Raw genomic sequence first — 19,019 nt, 5'->3', positions numbered from 1 at the left:
AGGATAGTATGGTTAACTGCTTGTTTGTGCAATAAACTGTTAATAGTTCTTCGTCGGAAATTAGACCATCAAGAAACCAGCACTTCTGTTTCTATTTTGTTCTGGAGTTAACCAGTAGAACTTCTGTAGCCATAGACATCTAATTTGCAGCCTGGTATTTTCCACTGGTATTTACAGCCATATAGTTCTCAGTCTGCTCCTTTTATGCTTATTATATGTCTTCTACTTCTTTAGACTTTAGTTCATAGTCAATTCCTTTTTGTATCGTAAAATGAACTTCTAACTTTAGCTTAACCTTGCAGTTGGTTGATTTTGAAAGTTGGAAAACTATTCAATCAAAAGTTAAGCAAGATTCAGGCTTGGTCATCAATGGGGGTTCCTTTCATGGAATTGTCGATTCTATAGAGAGACGTCATATGGATGTTCAAGGGAACATCTTCGCCTTTGGGATGCTCTTGCTGGAATTAATTAGTGGAAGATCTCCTTATTCAAAAGACAGAGGCAACTTGGTGGATTGGGTATGGCAACCTCTAACTGTCTAACATATGCCATTAAGAAATTGCAATTATGAACATATGCTTCATAATTTTCTTTAAACAGTAGTAAATAACCTTCTTTCTTTTCTGTCCTTTTTCATCTTTGGATAAAATGATTTGGCTTCGTCAAACCCCCTACATGGTTCCAATATGATCTTGGTTTACATCTTGTCCGGCCTAGCAGTGGCAGTAAAGGACATTGCTATGAAGTGAAAGGGAAAATTTTCACTTGATCTTCTTATCAAGCATCTGATAAGAGTTTGAGTGATCATAGTTATCTCTATATGATCTTTAATGAAAAAAATCCAAATAAGTGCAGTAATAATCAGTAAGATATTTTCTATTAAAAATTATAACCCAATTACGTCAAGACATCCTTGTGAAGATTAGTTGCTTTTTCTTCGTTTGGAAAGCAATTAAGAATGCAGCGAGTACGATATAGACTTGATGATGCGCCTGAACAAAAAATTGTTTGCCATTATGTTTGGATAATCAACATCTTTTCTTTTAAGGCGAAATTTCAAAAAAAAAACCCAAATACTTTGAGGCGTCAATCACAACCCATAACCCACACAACAACAACAACAACAACAACAACAACAACAACAACAAAACAAGTACTTTGCATGTCCCTTGGTAATTTGTTTATTGTTTCTGTATATGTTACCTTGTTTATGTGTATAGTGTACCTATAAAAGAACAAGTAATACAAAAGCTATAAACTATGTGAACTGCAACATCCTGAATAACATTAATTAACGTTTCTCATATACCCCACCTCTGTTTCAGGCAATGGAGAGGCTACACCATCCAGAGAAGATGAGCACATTAGTAGACCCAGAGCTAAAAAACGTCAAGGCCGAAGATCTCTCTGTAATATGCGATGTGGTGAGCTTGTGCATCGATCCAGAACCTTCTAAGAGACCGTCGATGCAAATAATATGTGCAATGTTGGAGGATGGAATCGATACCTCGATTACTGCTGTTTTGAACCACCAGTCTTCATTAGCTTGGGCAGAGTTGGCCTTGGCATCATAGCTTTATTTTTTCCCCCCTACTGTAAAAATCCAATTTATTACACACAGTAATACCTTGCTTCTTTCTTTCTTTTTTCCTCTTAGCACTTCCCCCACTGATAGAGAAAAGGCCAGAGAAATAATTATCCGATGGTCTTGAAGTTCCCTCGAGCATTTTTTGGGCGTCTTTTCCTCCCATTTGCTTCATTTCTTTGGCTGATGAGTTGTTACAGAGTTGAAACAAAGTACTTACAGCAGGTAGAAACAGGACTCTAAAATGACAAGAGTATGATATCCAAATGTTGTGATGCAGAAATATTTATATATATTTCATTATAAAAAAGATGTTAAATAGTCTATAAAGTATTATATTAGCAGAAAGAACTTCTGTGATCTTGTGGTGCTGTCGATTTCAAACTAGAAGTAGCGCAAACACCATGAGCATCTGATGAGATACAATTAACTTCTTTGCATATTAAACACTGCTTTATCCAAAAGATCGAGTTATGGTATTATGTGTTAATACACAAACGCATAATTCTTAAAATCTAACTACATATCTGGAAGATAGCTATTGTCAAGCCTCAGGAAACGGAGGATTCATCAATAAAACCCCATGAAATAGATTATAAATATAAATATACCATTCCATCCTAAAACATGGCAGATAACATTTTCACTCTGCTTCAATCCACAACACGTACCAAACTTATTTAAGATTCTGCATGATCCCATCGAGGCATGAGGGTATGCTTAGTCAATAGTACATTAAGTCAGCAAATGTATTTACAACACCATGCAGTTTCAATTACCCAAGAAATCCTCATTTGGCACGGGTATCGCCCGGATGGGATGAGCCAAAGCAAGAGTAACCCCAAGCTTGTCACTCAAGTCGACATTCTCAGCTCTCATTCCGTCAGCCAACTCCCACTTGAAATGGTACAGCAAAGAGGCCAGCATCAGGGGAACCATTCTAGACGCTAGCGGCAGCCCTGGGCAAATCCTCCGGCCTGCTCCAAACGGTATAAACTCAAAATATTGCCCTTTGTACTCTACATCCCTCTCCAAGAATCTCTCTGGCATGAACACATCCGGATCTTTCCACAGGCTCTCGTGTCTCCCTAGAGCCCAAGCGTTCACTAGTATCCAACTATGTTGCGGGATGCTGTATCCGCACAGTTCGGTGTCTGTCTCCGCCTTTCGTGGTAGCAGAAAGGGACCTGGAGAGTGAAGACGGAGGGATTCTTTTATGGTGGCCTGGAGATAGGGAAGCTTTAAGACTTCTGTTTCGTCGAGTTCTATTGTTTTGTCGAAGGATTCGAAAAGCTCGGCTTGTACCTTTCTCATTGTGTCGGGGTTGCGGAGGAGCTCCGCCATCACCCATTCTACTGTGTGTGAGATTGAGTCGGTACCACCGACGAACATGTCCTAAGATACACGTTGAGTGTGTCAGCAGTACAAGGGATGAAAAAAAAGAAAAAAAGAGAAAAAGAAAAAAAAAAGAAAAAGAAAATAGTCACGTAAAATATAGGGAGTTTAACTAGGAGGTTTGTCAATCAACGTGATTAATTACATCCTAGCTAGAAACCAGAGTAGGATTTCACTTTCTCATAATTCTAGTATTTTGTTGTTTCCATTTTCTTTTGGGATAGGTCTAAATAGATTTGGCGGCTAAAGATACTCTGACGCTAATGTTTTTACGAAAAATCTTAAAAAGGTCATCCAACTTGCTCAATAAAGGTAATGAACGATTTTCTCTAATATATGTTGTTTTTTAGTGGTTTCGTGCAAAATACTCAAAAGATAAGAGTTCTGTGAAATCTAAATTTATCTATAAATACTTTCAGGTTGAAAAGACTCCGTTCTTGAACCTGTGGATTAGGCACTGACAGGTTGTGGCATAAGAAAAGCTTAGAAAGTCCGTAAGTAGTGGTTTCTTCGATACTTTTTGGTAGCCGAGATGATCCAAATCCCTTAACAAATCGATGAATCAAAACAAGCCAAGGAGGGTCATGTGAACGCGGAAGTGGGTTTCCAGTGGGGGCCACACACCCACGTAAAGAGATCAAAGCCAAGATCTCGTGAACAGTAGACATACAAAAGCCCACCCGATTCAATTGTATAGCCCCCCTATAAATTCCCATGCTAGGGCTTCGTGAAACGTGAGCAAGTGTAAGGGGGAAAGAAAAAAATCGCAGGCGGCAGACTTTTTTCGGCTGCAGTGACTTCGTGCGAAGGAGGGTGTTTTTGCTGCAGTCGGTTTTTCTCTTTACTTTGGCGGCGTGCAGGTGTAGGCAGAGGGCTGGGTTTGTGAAATTTGCGGCTGATTCGTGCGCAGTACAGCAAAGGGAATTTTGCGGCTTGGCTTGGTGAAAAAGAACAGAGTTTCGGGCAGCGTGCAAAGAGTCCTTTTGTGCTTTTGAGAGAGATTTTGTGTGAGGGATTTGAGAGTTTGTGTGAGGGTTTAGATTCAGTGATTGTAAACCCTAGTTGTATTCTCTCCCTCTATTAGTAGATCTCCCCCTCCTTGCCACGTGGACGTAGGCGATTTGCCGAACCACGTAAAATTTATGTTCTTACCGTGATTTGTAATAACTTGTAGGATCCCTCAACAGGTCAGTCCTAGAACTGATGAGAGGAAGAACCGATATCTCACTTTGTTGAGATATCTGCTTCAAATTCTTGTTTCCTTGGTGAGACAAGATCTTAAATAACAACTTTTTGGGTTACAAAGATCCGGTCTTTTTATAAGATCCGGTTACAATGAAAATCAAAGAAAAATAAACAAAGATTACAACTTTCTCCTTTTGTGTCGAACAAATCGCGAGCTCCTGTTTTGCGGTCGCTCGCTTTGTGGGTTCTTTGCCTGCGCCGGGGTTTATCTGTGGACCACCACGAGATCTAGATCCGGTCGGATCTACGCAGTATGACGGATATTATTTCACCAAGGAAATAATAGTCGAGGGTACTATTTCGCCAAGGAAATAGTAGCCTTTAATTCTCGGGATCAAAGACCAAGCTTTGATCCGGAGTACGCCTGCGTAGATCTGAGATCCGGTCCTCTCGAACTCTTGCCTTATTTGGCGTTGACGATCGCCGAGCACCACATCTGGATGAACAAGTCCTCGAAGTCCCAAAGCTTGGATCTTTTTTTAGATCTGAGTCTTCAATCCAGCAGGGCTTCGCCTCCAAAAATTCTAACCTTTGAACAAATGAACCACCTCTCCTATTTATAGGCCATCTTCACTGTGCCCGCGCACAAGTGGCCGACACACCGAGCCACCTCAAGGTGGCTCGGTTTCGGCCGAGCCCTCCCTCTTGGTGTTGGGTTTCGTCGTTTTGTCGTTGTATCCGTTTTTCGGTTCCGCCGTGATTCGGTTCTGTGGTTGATTTAGACTCTGATTCGTTGACCTGATTTGGCAGTAAATCCGATTCCTGATTTGGCAGTAAATCCACTTCTGAGTTCGAGTCCGAAACTGATCTTGATTCGATCGTGATTCGTCCGAGTCCGCCCTTGGTTGGATGACTCGTTGACTCTTCAACCCGTTAGCTTGATTCCGCACGCGAGTGGATCTATTCCGTTGTTTGCGTCGTATACTTTTCGGAGTATTAAGAAGCAGTTTATACTCGTATACTTTTCGGAGTATTAAGAAGCAGTTTATACTCGTATACTTTTCGGAGTATTAAGAAGCAGTTTATACTCGTATACTTTTCGGAGTATTAAGAAGCAGTTTATACTCGTATACTTTTCGGAGTATTAAGAAGCAGTTTATACTCGTATACTTTTCGGAGTATTAAGAAGCAGTTTATACTCGTATACTTTTCGGAGTATTAAGAAGCAGTTTATACTCGTATACTTTTCGGAGTATTAAGAAGCAGTTTATACTCGTATACTTTTCGGAGTATTAAGAAGCAGTTTATACTCGTATACTTTTCGGAGTATTTAAGAAGCAGTTTATACTCGTATACTTTTCGGAGTATTAAGAAGCAGTTTATACTCGTATACTTTTCGGAGTATTAAGAAGCAGTTTATACTCGTATACTTTTCGGAGTATTTAAGAAGCAGTTTATACTCGTATACTTTTTGGAGTGTTTAAGAAGCAGTTTATACTCGTATACTTTTCGGAGTATTAAGAAGCAGTTTATACTCGTATACTTTTCGGAGTATTAAGAAGCAGTTTATACTCGTATACTTTTCGAAGTAATAATTCTTTCATTGCAACGCATTGATTGGCGTTGACATAGGGTTACGCGTTGACCGGCGTTGACCTTAGGGTTTTAAACGCCGTACGCTGACTTTTTGATCGCAACGCGTTGACTGGCGTTGACCGGCGTTGACCCTAGGGTTTTGAACGTCGTACGTTGACTTTTTGATCGCAACGCATTGACTTGAACGTCGTACGTTGCTCAAGTCACGAGACCAACTAATGAAGCTGATGCGTCAGTGACTCTCGTATTTATAGGATTTTTGGCAAATCCTCAGCCATCAACGGGTTTGATGCGCCTTTACCGACTACCGTTTGAGTCGGGCTAGCATGCGGATTGTTCAAGTCCGTTCCGCATGTGACGTTAAGCTAAAAGAGTTAACCCTTTTAGTGCTACGATATTGAATACGTAGACTTCGTCTTTCTCACGGGAATAGACTACCCGGCGACGCGTGTTAAGCGTTTACTTTAGGATTTTTTTGGCTAACCCCCAGCCTTCAACGGATTTGATTAGCCTTTACCGACTACCGTTTGAGTCGGGCTAGCATACGGATTATCTAAATCCGTTCCGTATGTGACGTTGTGCTAAGAGAGTTAACGCTCTTAGTGCTACGATATTGAATACGTAGATTTCGTCTTTCTCACGGGAATAGACTACCCGGCGACGCGTGTTAGGCGTTGACTTTAGGGTTTTTGGCTAACCCCCAGCCTTCAACGGATTTGACGTGCTCTTATTGACTACCGTTTGAGTCGGGTTTACATGCGGATTGTTTTAAGTCCGTTCCGCATGTGACGTTGTGCTAAAGGAATGAACTCCCTTAGACTTGATGCTACGACTTCGAATACGTAGACTTTTAGATGCTGACTTATCCCTACTTAGGCTTCGGGATAAAATTCCCCAGAATCGAACTCTGGTGTCTTTTTCTTCGGAGAAAGACTAAACCGGCGACGCGTGTTAGGCGTCGGCATATCCTTTCTTAGGATTCAGGATGAAATTCCCCATGCGTGTAAGACATGGATTTTGGTGTTATTAATAACAACCTGTCACAATGTTGAATATGTGAACGGGTGTTCTTTTTAACGGTTAAGAACTAACCGGCAGCACGGGTTAAGCGCAGACTTATCCTTGCTTAGGTTTCAGGATAGAATACCCCAGAATCAAACTCTGGTGTCTTTTTCTACGGAAAAAGACTAAACCGGCAGCGCGTGTTAGGCGCAGACTTATCCCTGCTTAGGATTCGGGATAAACTTCCTATTACCTGTGAGGCATGGATTTTGGGAGTTGAAAAAGGTGGTGTCTTCTCTTGGGGCAAAGACGAAAAAAGGTGGTGTCTTCTTTTGGGGCAAAGACGAACCCAAAATGGGAGAGGAAGAATTTTATATTCTATCTCCCGATACTGAAGAAGAAGAATTTTATATTCTATCTTCAGCTGGAAAAGAGACTCGAGGTGGGATCTCCACCCCCAGAATCCGGAAAGGTGAAACTAATGGACCTCTCGTTCATTGGGGGAATCGAGAGGGGGAGAGTGTTGAGTGCACAGACGCGGTGAGAATTTGAATGGGAGTTCTTATTCATTACATTGTTGTGGTTTTGGGAACTTCCCGTTACATAAATCGTCCACCCCCAGTTTCCTCTGCGGAACTGGTTCGGACATTATTATCAGTTAACTAACCGGGTTATCCTTAAGAATATTAGCTTAATATTCTCCAGGAAACTTCCCGTGGAAGAAAGGAAATAGTTTAGACTCATATACCTATTGGAGTAGGTAGGGAGCAGTTTAACCTCTTGCACCTGTTGGAGGATTGAGAAACAGTTTATACTCGTATACTCTTTGGAGTCTCGACTTAATTGAGCGATATAACACCGGTCTGAATGCTATTCTTGAGAGCAAAGCAATCCTTGGTGGGATGAACGACCCTCCTGTGGTATGCACAGTACTTTGGGTCCGTAGTGTTGTCAGCTTCCTCCTGATTTGTGATAGGTGGTAGCTTGATCTTGTTACTTTCAAGGAGGGATTCGAAGATGGCTGGAACGTCTTCGTCCTTGAAAGAGTACTCTTTTTAGAGTCTCGGACCTGAAGTCTTTTGCTGCCTTCGGGATTGCTGTTGTGACGCTTGATTAGCACCACCAGCAGCTGCAGGTGCTTTGCCCTTACCACGGGAAGCGAAGTTTGAGTCCAGCAGATTAACCGTCGGTTGGTTCCTTTCGGCCTTCTTCCTTTTAAGGAAGCGTTCGGCTTGTTCACCGCGCACCTTCAAGTCTTTCCAAGTGTCAGACGGTGCTGTTCCCATTGCCTCCAACACGTCCAAAGCGAGGTTGTTGTGGCAAGTCTGGAGAATAAATTCCTCGGTGATCGGGTCCCGGCAGTTCATCGCCTTGTTCCGGAACCTTTTGACGAAGGTGTCGACTAACTCCCCGTCTTTCTACTTCTCATCGAGCAATGATCCGATAGATATCTTGATGTCGTCGTCGAAGAAATTGGTGAGGAACATGGTCTCCATATCGTCCCAGCTGTTCACGCTACCTGGCTTGAGGCGGCGATACCAATCGAAGGCGGCTCCGCGAAGAGTGCCGACGAATGACCGCACCATCAGAGGCTCATTACCAGAGATTACCCCCAGGTGTGATTTGAAATAAATCACATGCTGAGTGGGTGAACCATTCCCATCAAACGACATGAAGTTGATTAAGTTGAACTTTGCCGGATATGGGATTGATTCCCATTCTCTTGGATATGGACAAGGAATGCCTGTTTTCTTCACCTCTTGAGCAGAAATCAACGTATTGATCTTGTTCTCGAGGTTTTTGATCTTCAGACTTTCGCCTGTGTTTTCGTTTGCACGATTCTGTGGTGGAAGTGTGGCATTACGACTAGCATCCTCATTACCACCCCCTGCATTGACGGGAGGATTATTGGCATTGTGAGCTTCATCCGCATTCGTATCCTCCTCTTCTTGATAAACCTGGTTACGACGACTTGGCTCGCCTTGCTGGTTCGTCAATGCTTGGATTTGTTGGTCATGCATTTCTCTCATCTGCTGCATGGCCATCTCCATCTCAAATTTGAAACTTTCTTTCTGCTTAGCCAAAGCGTCTTCAAGCATCTTGGCCATCTGCTCCGCACTTATCATAAGTGCCTCGCGGGGTTGTCCCTCGCTGGATACCGTATTATCTAATGCAACCGCTCTTTCTGGCTTTGTTCGTACCCCCAGCACGATAGTAAGCTCTTCCGTTTGAAAGTCGGAGCAACCTATCGTGTGTTGGCACGATTTCTCAGGTATAACGTAATCATCATCAGACGATAATGTTTCCTTCTGAGAGCGAATTACCTTCTTCGGACTTTCGAGAGTCACACGCCTCGAAACGCGCCTTTGTGGGCGTGAATCCTCGACGGGCTCCTGAACTTCAATGCGCAGCATAGTGCGCTTGGGTGTCATGATTTCTTTGTCATGTTAAGGGTTGCGGCGACCCCCAACATGTTGATTCGTTTGGGGCTTTCTTAGTGGGCCCAAACGTCCTTGGACTGGAGCTTTGCCTCTCTCATCGGGAATTGGACCGAGGCGCTCCAAGACTGACTTTCTCCTTCGGGAGGATTTTGCATGATCTCCCGGAGTAGCTATTGGAATTCTCGGCGACTTAGCTTGGTTCGCCGGAGGTTGAACTTTGGTTGGAGGCTGCAAAGGTTGCTCCTTAGCCTGAATTGCCGCTTCAGACTTTGGCCTCCAGACTTTGCGGGTTGATGGCGGCTTCTTGGCTACCTCTTTCTGCAGCTTTCTACGGGCTTCTTCGGCTTGACCCCGTGCCTGCGCTGATATTGCATGGCGCTTGCGAATGCGCTCCTCCAGCGTCGAACGGTTCCGTTTGACACGGACCCATTCCATTGTTGGCGGCTTGGAGGAACCACCATTCATCTTCAGATCCGCGTTGTAGCGGATCCCGTCAACTGACTCCATGGCCTTTGCGAATTGTTTCGCAAGGTGTTGACGTTGCCTTTGGCGGGCTCTCTTCGAGAGAGTCACCACGCCCTCTGCGGCAGAAGGGTTGGCCAGAGTAGATCTGCCTTGGTTGGGAATTGGAGGAATCTCACCCGATGCGACTTTGGCATCAAACGGGGCGAGATCTTCGTTGGTGTTTTCGACGTCTTCATACCAACGAGTTTTTCTCCTGGAGGAGAACTTTTTGGACTTGCGGGGGGAGGTTGATCCGGACGAGGACGACAAGTACTCCTCGAACTTCTGCTGGTCGAACTCGTATTCGACCTCCTCCACGACCGGGATTGAGATCCGCGGCTGCGACGCTCCGATCTCGGCAGCGAAATCGGCGGCTCCCACTGTGGTCGCCAGATTGTTCGCGGGAAAAATCGTAGCTTTCTTCATTAATGATTCCATTGTACACTCTTGTAACAGTTTATCGATTACAAAGATCCGGTCTTTTTATAAGATCCGGTTACAACGAGATCAAAAAAGGAAATAAAAATTACAACTTTTCTCTTTTGTCGAACAAATCACGAGCTCCTGTTTTGCGGTCGCTCGTTCTTGGCCACCTCTTTCTGCAACTTCCTACGGGCTTCTTCAGCTTGAGCCCGTGCCTGCGCTGATAGTGCGCGGCGCTTGCGAATGCGCTCCTCCAGCGTTGATCGGTTCCGTTTGACACGGACCCATTCCATTGTTGGCGGCTTGGAGGAACCACCATTCATTGATTGTTGGGGCTTTTTGCCTCTCTTGTTCTTCAGATCCGCGTTGTAGCGGATCCCGTCAACGGACTCCATGGCCTTTGTGAATTGTTTCGCAAGGCGTTGACGTTGCCTTTGGTGGGCTCTCTTCGAGAGAGTCACCACGCCCTCTGCGGCAGAAGGGTTGGCCAGAGCAGATCTGCCCTGGTTGGGAATTGGAGGAATCTCACCCGATGCGACTTTGGCATCAAACGGGGCGAGATCTTCGTTGGTGTTTTCGACGTCTTCATACCAACGAGTTTTTCTCCTGGAGGAGAACTTTTTGGACTTGCGGGGGGAGGTTGATCCGGACGAGGACGACAAGTATTCCTCGAACTTCTGCTGGTCGAACTCGTATTCGACCTCCTCCACGACCGGGATTGAGATCCGCGGCTGCGACGCTCCGACCTCGGCAGCGAGATCGGCGGCTCCCACTGTGGTCACCAGATTGTTCGCGGGAAAAATCGTGTCTTTCTTCATTGATTCCATTGCACTCTTGTAACTGTTTTTCGATTATAAAAATCCGGTCTTTTTATAAGATCCGGTTACAACGGGGAAAGATTATAACTTTTTATCCTTGTTTGTCGAACAAATCGCGAGCTCCTGTTTTGCGGTCGCTCGCTTTGTGGGTTCTTTGCCTGCGCCGGGGTTTATCCGTGGACCACCGTGCGATCTAGATCCGGTCGGATCTACGCAGTATGACGGGTATTATTTTGCTAAGGAAATAATAGCCGAGGGTACTATTTCGCTAAGGAAATAGTAGCCTTTAATTCTCGGGATCAAAGACCAAGCTTTGATCCGGAGTACGTCTGCATAGATCTGAGATCCGGTCCTCTCGAACTCTTGCCTTATTTGGCGTTGACGATCGCCGAGCACCAGATCTGGATGAACAAGTCCTCGAAGTCCCAAAGCTTGGATCTTTTTTTAGATATGAGTCTTCAATCCAGTAGGGCTTCGCCTCCAAAAATTCCAACCTTTGAACAAATGAACCACCTCTCCTATTTATAGGCCATCTTCACTATGCCCGCGCACAAGTGGTCGACACACCGAGCCACCTCAAGGTGGCTCGGATTTGGCCGAGCCACCTAGAGGTGGCTCGGTTTCGGCCGAGCCCTCCCTCTTGGTGTTGGGTTTCGTCGTTTTGTCGTTGTATCCATTTTTCGGTTCCGCCGTGATTCGGTTGTGTGGTTGATTTAGACTCTGATTCGTTGACCTGATTTGGCAGTAAATCTGATTCCTGATTTGGCAGTAAATCCACTTCTGAGTTCGAGTCCGAAACTGATCTTGATTCGATCGTGATTCGTCCGAGTCCGCCCTTGGTTGGATGACTCGTTGACTCTTCAACCCGTTAGCTTGATTCCGCATGCGAGTGGATTTATTCCGTTGTTTGCATGCGGTTCATTAGCTTCGTAGCCTCGTTAATCCGCTTCGTCGCGTATCGCTTGGCTTCGGCGTTGTGGACTAACAATCGTGTCTGCATACGTCGCCCGATGGTCGGTTCGTCGACTCGGCGTTGTCGAGCTATGTTAAGGGACCTATAGGCAGTTTTATACGCCTACAGGTGAGACAGGAATTCTTTCGATCTAATCTCTTGTTGTGCACCTTGCGCGCCGGAGGTGCTGCCGAAATTTCCGCTGCGCACAACAAGTGGTATCAGAGCTCCGAGTTAGACTTGAGAGCTTGTTTGAAGGATTCACTGAAGGATTCCTATTTGAAGATTAGATCGACAACATGGATAAAATAAGCACATCGGGATCGTCTCTTACGAAGACGATACATAGTTTGAGCATCAATAACATGAAGATTGATGTTCCGAAGTTCGACGGTAAGATTAACTTCGGATTGTGGAGGTGTCAGGTGATGGACGCCTTGGACGCTCAGAATTTGGAGGAGACTCTTGAGTTACAAGAGAAACCTGCCGAGATGGAAGCTAAGGTTTGGAAGAAGATGAATAGTAGGGCGTGTGGAGTTATTCGGTCATGCTTGACGCCGGATATTATTTATGATATGACGAATAAGACATCGACGAAGAAGATATGGGAAACACTCAATGAAAAATATCTTACTAAGAGCATTGAGAATCGGCTTCACTTGAAAAAGAGGTTTTACCAGTTCAAGATGAAGAGAGGAGTTTCCATTAGGGAGCATGTTAACAACTTCACAAAGCTACTTTCAGACATAGCCAATATGGATATCATGGTTGAGGATGAAGACAAGACGATGCTACTTTTGTGTTCGTTGCCCGATGATGATTATGGTACTTTTGTCCTAATTATGATTAATAGAAGAACTACTGTTAGTTACAAGGAGGTGACCTTAGCGTTGGTTAATTATGAGTTGAGGAAGAGTGTGGATCAGTCCTCCAAGAAGGCATCGGGAGATGCATTAGTAGTTCATGGCCGTGGTTCAAACCGAAGCAGAAGGTCGCAGTCTAGAGGTGCACATCGTGGGATTCGTAGAAATCAGTGTGCCTTTTGTAAAGATGATGGACATTGGAAAGCTGAATGCCCAAAGTTAGATTAAGCCGAGAAGAATAAGGGGAAAGCTGTACAAGCTTCAGAGGTGAATGTTGTCAAGACTAGTGACAACAATTCAGATTCAGATTCTTCAGGCTATTCATTGTTTACACTACCGTCAGTTTGTGTTGCCAACTCTACAGAGTGGATGTTAGATTCCGGTGCTTCATACCATGTTTGCCCTAGGAGGGATTGGTTCTCCAGCTTTCAGAAGTTGGAAAGAGAGGATGTTGTGCTCATGGGTAATGGACATGCATGCTCTATTGGTGGTATTGGTACTGTTCGGATTAAGATGAATGATGGGGTGATTCGGGAGTTGAATGAAGTGAGGTTCGTTCCACAATTGAAGATGAACATCATTTCATCTGGAGCTTTGGAGGCAGCAGGCTATAAGGTGACCTTGGCGGACGCACGCTTGAAGGTCATATTGAGGTCCATGATTGTGATGAAGGGCGTCAGAAGGAGCAATTTGTATTATTTGCTTGGAAGCACGACAATTGATAGGGAGATGATGACTTCATTAGATTCGGCTAGACTGTGGCGTTGTTTAATGCTGGGTTATTTGATTGGTAATACCGTGCATAGGTTGTTGATGAGTGCTTTGACCTGCAGTTTAAAGTCCTGTGAACCCATTGGTATGAGCGAGAAGACCGAGGTGGATTTTGGCACTTCTATCCATCATTCGAGGGGTTTTCTGAGGGGTGTTTATTCAGGCATTCGAGGGCCTTCCAAAGGAGCATCATTGGGAGGTAATAGATATGTGGTTTCCGTAGTTGGGGATTACTCTAGGCATTGGTGGGTTGCAACCAAATCCCGTTGGTGTGAAGTCCTAGAAGCTCGCAACAAATGGAGAAAGTGTATTGACAGAAAGGTGAAGGTACTTCAGTCTGATGTTAGAGGGAGGTACAAGAGGGACCTATTTCTGCATTTGTGCCGAGCTCATGGCAATTGGAGACACTTCATTGGTGTGAAAACTTTGAGACGACGGGATGAGATGGCAGATTTAGGGAGCTGTTCCTTTCTGGAGGAGGATCGACGTTTGATGTCGAGCATTGGTATTGGTGTGCGGGCTACGACATGTTTGGACCATCTTATGTATAGGTTGCCGACTGCTGCATGTAGAGATTATGGATCTAGTGGAGCTGCTTCAGATTTTGGGTTGCGTCGGATGTTTAGCTACCCAGCACTTGGTCACATTGGGTTGCGTCGGATGTTTAGCTACCCAGCACTTGGTCACATCGTGGATGTGAGATTTGATCCGATAGCATATTTGGGATTCAAAGGCGGAGATTTGATCCGATAGCATATTTGGGATTCAAAGGCGTGTTTGATTATCAGGTATTGGCTTCTGACTTTATTCTGAGCAGGTATGTCACGTTTGACTCTCGGCAGGTGGAGAGTGGTGATTAGATCATTAGGACATCGCAACGGGTGGAGAGTGATGCTACTCCACATTGGGTGGGAATTTTCCCACATACTCTAGGTCATTCTGCATTGGTTAGGATTCCAGCTGAGGTGACACAGCTTAGGGATCATTTGGATTTAGGTGCAGATGATGAGTTACGTTTTGATTCGAGTGCAGCTGGTAGACATAGTTTGGACATGGCTGTTGGTTCACCTCAGGTGGAGGTGTTTGAGGGCATTGGAGGTGCTATCAGCCGCAGAATTGATGATATTGGAGAAGGGTTACGAACTCTTCTATTGGATTAAGGTCGTTTGCGGCCATTTGGTTGAACTACGTTCGACTTGATTCCTTGGGCAAGAGGATACGTAGGCAGTCTTTCAGATGCAGCCAGTTTGGATTAGTTGATTTTGATGGGGGTGAGACCGATTTGGTGAATAGATACCGACGTTTGGTTGAGTGTTCGCACTCTCGTTTGGGTCTCGACTTGTTGTGGATGGAATCCGTTGTCATGAGTCCGTTGCCATGGCGTACTGGACGTAACAAGTGAGGCATTTTGTGTGGTCAGTGTCGGATCATTTTTGGAAAAACTTCACCGAGGTGGAGAATTGTGAACGCGGAAGTGGGTTTCCAGTGGGGGCCACACACCCACGTAAAGAGATCAAAGCCAAGATCTCGTGAACAGTAGACATACAAAAGCCCACCCGATTCAATTGTATAGCCCCCCTATAAATTCCCATGCTAGGGCTTCGTGAAACGTGAGCAAGTGTAAGGGGGAAAGAAAAAAATCGCAGGCGGCAGACTTTTTTCGGCTGCAGTGACTTCGTGCGAAGGAGGGTGTTTTTGCTGCAGTCGGTTTTTCTCTTTACTTTGGCGGCGTGCAGGTGTAGGCAGAGGGCTGGGTTTGTGAAATTTGCGGCTGATTCGTGCGCAGTACAGCAAAGGGAATTTTGCGGCTTGGCTTGGTGAAAAAGAACAGAGTTTCGGGCAGCGTGCAAAGAGTCCTTTTGTGCTTTTGAGAGAGATTTTGTGTGAGGGATTTGAGAGTTTGTGTGAGGGTTTAGATTCAGTGACTGTAAACCCTAGTTGTATTCTCTCCCTCTATTAGTAGATCTTCCCCCTCCTTGCCCCGTGGACGTAGGCGATTTGCCGAACCACGTAAAATTTATGTTCTTACCGTGATTTATAATAACTTGTAGGATCCCTCAACAGGTCAGTCCTAGAACTGATGAGAGGAAGAACCGATATCTCACTTTGTTGAGATATCTGCTTCAAATTCTTGTTTCCTTGGTGAGACAAGAATTCTTTCGATCTAATCTCTTGTTGTGCATCTTGCGCACTGGATGTGCTGCCGAAATTTCCGCTGCGCACAACAGTTCACCGATGAAATTGGATTTGAGGTACCCACAAGACAAATGCCTAGCAAAAAAAAATGGTGGCAAAAAGGAAAATTTTCATTACCATGAGCAGCGAGTTCATAACATGTCGATCGAGCTTGCTCTGACCACTGAGGATCGCATCCAAAAAGTCATTATTAGTTTCATGACCAAGTTCAGTCTCCTTCAATCTTCCATCTATAAGCTCATCAAAAATGCTATGCAACTTCCTAAAATAGCCCTCAGTCCTCCGCCTCTTCCCTTGCAAATCCAGCCCCCTTACCAACGGGAAAAAATCCGAAACATTCGCAGTGCCGAGCTCCTCCATAATGCCCCACACCAAATCCTTAAACTCCTGCGCAGAATCCGATCCAGCATCGACCATGTCAACCGAGAACAGAGTGTTCGACAGCATATTCAGCACCGTCATGAACGCAGCTCGACCAATATCCACAGCCTCTTTCGCCGTGCTACGCTCTCTCAAATACTCCACCAACTCCCGCACTTTTTTGTGCCTGAGGGCTTTGTTGGAATCTAGCCGTTGCGAGGTAAGAAACTGAGCGCTGCAAATTATTCTCAGATTTTTCCATAGTTGGTTTGCTGGCAACCATGCTACCGACACCTGGTGGTGGTTGGCGGCACGGACGGCGTCCGGCACGGAACGGGCGCAGAATATTTGGTCCTTTTTGATGAGGACTTCGCGTGCGAGGTCGGGAGAGGAGACCACGATGGTGGTGACTTGGCCGAGCTTTAGAGAGATTATTGGGCCGTAGGATTTGGCTAGCTCGGCTAAGGAACGGTGAGCTTTCGCCAGGGCGAAGAGGTTGCCGACGACGGGAGAAGGTTTTGCCGGTGGGAGGTTGGTGCGGGATTTTGGACTGAACTGAAGGTGAAGGAGATCAAAACTAGCCATAGGAGAGACGCTGGCATTGCTCTAGCACCGCCGCTGCTCGTACGAAAACGTATTTGTTAGGTGAATATAAGTTAGTAGGACTAGTTTACATGTCGGATATCAAATTTGTGGGAGATATTTAAGGATTTCAAAGAGTATTTTGCGTACGCGTCTTAGAAAAATTGCCATTCTTTGGTGTAGATTTCATAAGCCTACCGCAGATATTATTAGGCATTTGCACAAAATCAGCGTATGCTAGTCTCGGTAGAGAAAGGTACCATAACTATTAATTAAATCAATAAAGAAAAATATAATATAAGTGCTGCGAAAAACCAAGTGAGCCTCGAAAGGTCACTCCCTATGGCTAGGGCTGAGCATGGTTCGGTTCAAACCGAAAAAACCGACCGAATCGACCTGAACCGACCCGAAAAAAACGGTTTTAAGAGTAAGGCGGTTCGGGTCGGGTTGATAACTTTTCAAACCGACCCGACCCGAACCGACCGAATATATTCCCAAAACTTTCAAACCCGTTCGCGTTTACCCGACTCGTCCCAAACCCTCAACCCTAACTTCATTTCCTCTCATTCCCAAATCCCATCCACCGCTACTCATTCCCAATTTCCCATTTCGCTCGGCCTCAATCCCTCTCTCTCGCTCTCTCTCTTCTTCCTGCTCGGCCTCAATCCCTCTCTCTCGCTCTCTCTCTTCTTCCAAGACCCCGGCCCTTACTCTCAAGGTACATAGTATTAATTTTTCTTCAATTTCCTCTGTTGTTGTCTTTGAATTGAACATGAAGTAGGTGGAATGGGCGCTTCTTGTTGGAGTATGTTAGTGCCGTTTGAGTTGGATTTTCCCCATTTAATCACTCAATTCAGCACTTCTGTGTATGTTGTCTCTTGGGTTAGTTGTTGATTCAAGTGTGCACGACGCTTAAGTATCTTAGCCGTGGCTCAAATGATTTGCATTTGGGCGCATATGAAAACAAATATATACAAATTATCTCTTGGGACAAGCAATTTTTGTGCATTTGATTGTTATACTTGATGAAAGTTAGAACCGAACAAACCGAATCGAACCGCACCGAACCGATTTGCAACGGTTCGGTTCGGTTTTGAATTATAGGTGGTTCGGTTCAGTTGTTCAAATTTTGGTAAAAACCGACCCGAACCGAACCGTGCTCACCCCTACCTATGGCTTCTCGAGCAGATATAGGGCCAATCTTATGCATTTGTTGTGTTTTTATTTTAATTATATCCTCTTAGCATGATTAGCCTCGATGGAGTCTTACATCATTGAATATATTCACCGTGAGCTCCTCGGACAAGTTACTTGTGTGATAGAGATGTCTCCTCAAATCTCTTTTCTTTGTTCTGGAGCTCTATTGTACCTAGCTAGCAAGGTGAAGATTTTCTACTCGATTCTCTTAGGGGGTGTTTGTTTCACTAGTGGGCAAGAATAAGATTAGGAATCCGGTTTTTTTTATGGATTACTACATATTCCATAAAAAAATTTAAGATAAGTTTGTAGATTCATGGAATCATTTTTTTTTTTTTGCATTCTATGTTTGTTTCATAACATGGAAAAATAGAATCCAACTTCATAGAATCCCTCTGATTCCTAATCTCTAGTTTGAGTTGTACTGAAGTATATACTATTGTTACTATGTGTATATATTTTTTTAAGAAAATCATCTTCATACTTTTTAAATAGAATAGAATATTCTAACCTCTGATATTATAAAAATTAAATATAGCCAATTGAATGATTAGCAAAAGATAACTTACATCAGAAAAGTGTGAATAATAAGATAAAAAGGAAAGTTAATGACATTGCCAATAGTACTATAAATAGTAAACTATAATGTAAAGTTAACTTATTTTTTGGAGCCCAACTACTGGCTATAAGCATTGAGGTTTTCAAATATATACTTTATAATTTATTAAAAATGGTCATATAATCTTATATAATAAAATTAATTTAATATTGAATAGTAATATCATTGTAAAAATATTATTATTGGAAAATATTTTTCATGAATCGATATGCTCTTTACGATATATAAGCTATGCACTCTAACATGTTGCTCTCACAACAGCAAAATCCACTTAGGAGATATGGATATTTTACACTAGTAGAAAAGTGACCAATCTAGACGGAACAACCAAGACGAAATTTTTTTTCGTCTAGGTTGAATCAAACTAGACGGAAATTTTCCGTCTAGGTTGATCCGTCTAGTTTGGGTCAAACTAGACGGAAAATTCCGTCTAGTTTGACAAACGAGACGGAAAAGTCAACTTAGACGGAATTCCGTCTAGGTTGCCTAGGGCAACTTAATGCCCTAATTCCAGCCGTCAGGCCCCTATC

At 44.1% G+C, this 19,019-nt stretch overlaps 2 protein-coding genes across 2 annotated transcripts in view; one reads left to right on the top strand and one right to left on the bottom strand.

The window, feature by feature from the left end:
• LOC109836916 (probable LRR receptor-like serine/threonine-protein kinase At1g63430) overlaps nt 1-1,717 on the top strand; it is a 5,535-nt gene extending 3,818 nt beyond the window's left edge. Inside the window, exons 12-13 of the mRNA XM_020404959.1 lie at nt 303-518; nt 1,326-1,717. Of these exons, the coding sequence (XP_020260548.1) occupies nt 303-518; nt 1,326-1,574 (465 nt within the window). The 3' untranslated portion in view covers nt 1,575-1,717. The remainder of the gene's footprint in view (nt 1-302; nt 519-1,325) is intronic.
• On the bottom strand, nt 2,152-16,328 carry LOC109836917 (geraniol 8-hydroxylase-like). The gene is made up of 3 exons (XM_020404961.1): nt 15,849-16,328; nt 2,891-2,980; nt 2,152-2,809 (listed from the first exon to the last, which is right to left on the bottom strand). Exons 1-3 carry the CDS (start codon nt 16,191-16,193, stop codon nt 2,357-2,359), a joined length of 888 nt encoding a protein of 295 aa, XP_020260550.1. The 5' UTR covers nt 16,194-16,328; the 3' UTR covers nt 2,152-2,356.

Source organism: Asparagus officinalis, chromosome 4 (assembly GCF_001876935.1).
Source record: "Asparagus officinalis chromosome 4, Aspof.V1, whole genome shotgun sequence".
Lineage (NCBI taxonomy): Eukaryota > Viridiplantae > Streptophyta > Magnoliopsida > Asparagales > Asparagaceae > Asparagus > Asparagus officinalis.
Note: the sequence above shows the minus strand (reverse complement) of the source record. Positions and strands in the feature narration are given on the sequence as shown.

What these genes read in the sequence shown, in the direction of transcription:
- LOC109836917 (XM_020404961.1), bottom strand. Translation starts at nt 16,193, where the DNA reads ATGACGGTGCTGAATATGCTGTCGAACACTCTGTTCTCGGTTGACATG. An exon ending in TTATGAACTCGCTGCTCATG is followed by an intron (nt 2,981 to 15,848) that starts GTAATGAAAATT and finishes CGTGTATCTTAG; the next exon opens with GACATGTTCGTCGGTGGTAC. An exon ending in ACCCCGACACAATGAGAAAG is followed by an intron (nt 2,810 to 2,890) that starts GTACAAGCCGAG and finishes CCCTATCTCCAG; the next exon opens with GCCACCATAAAAGAATCCCT.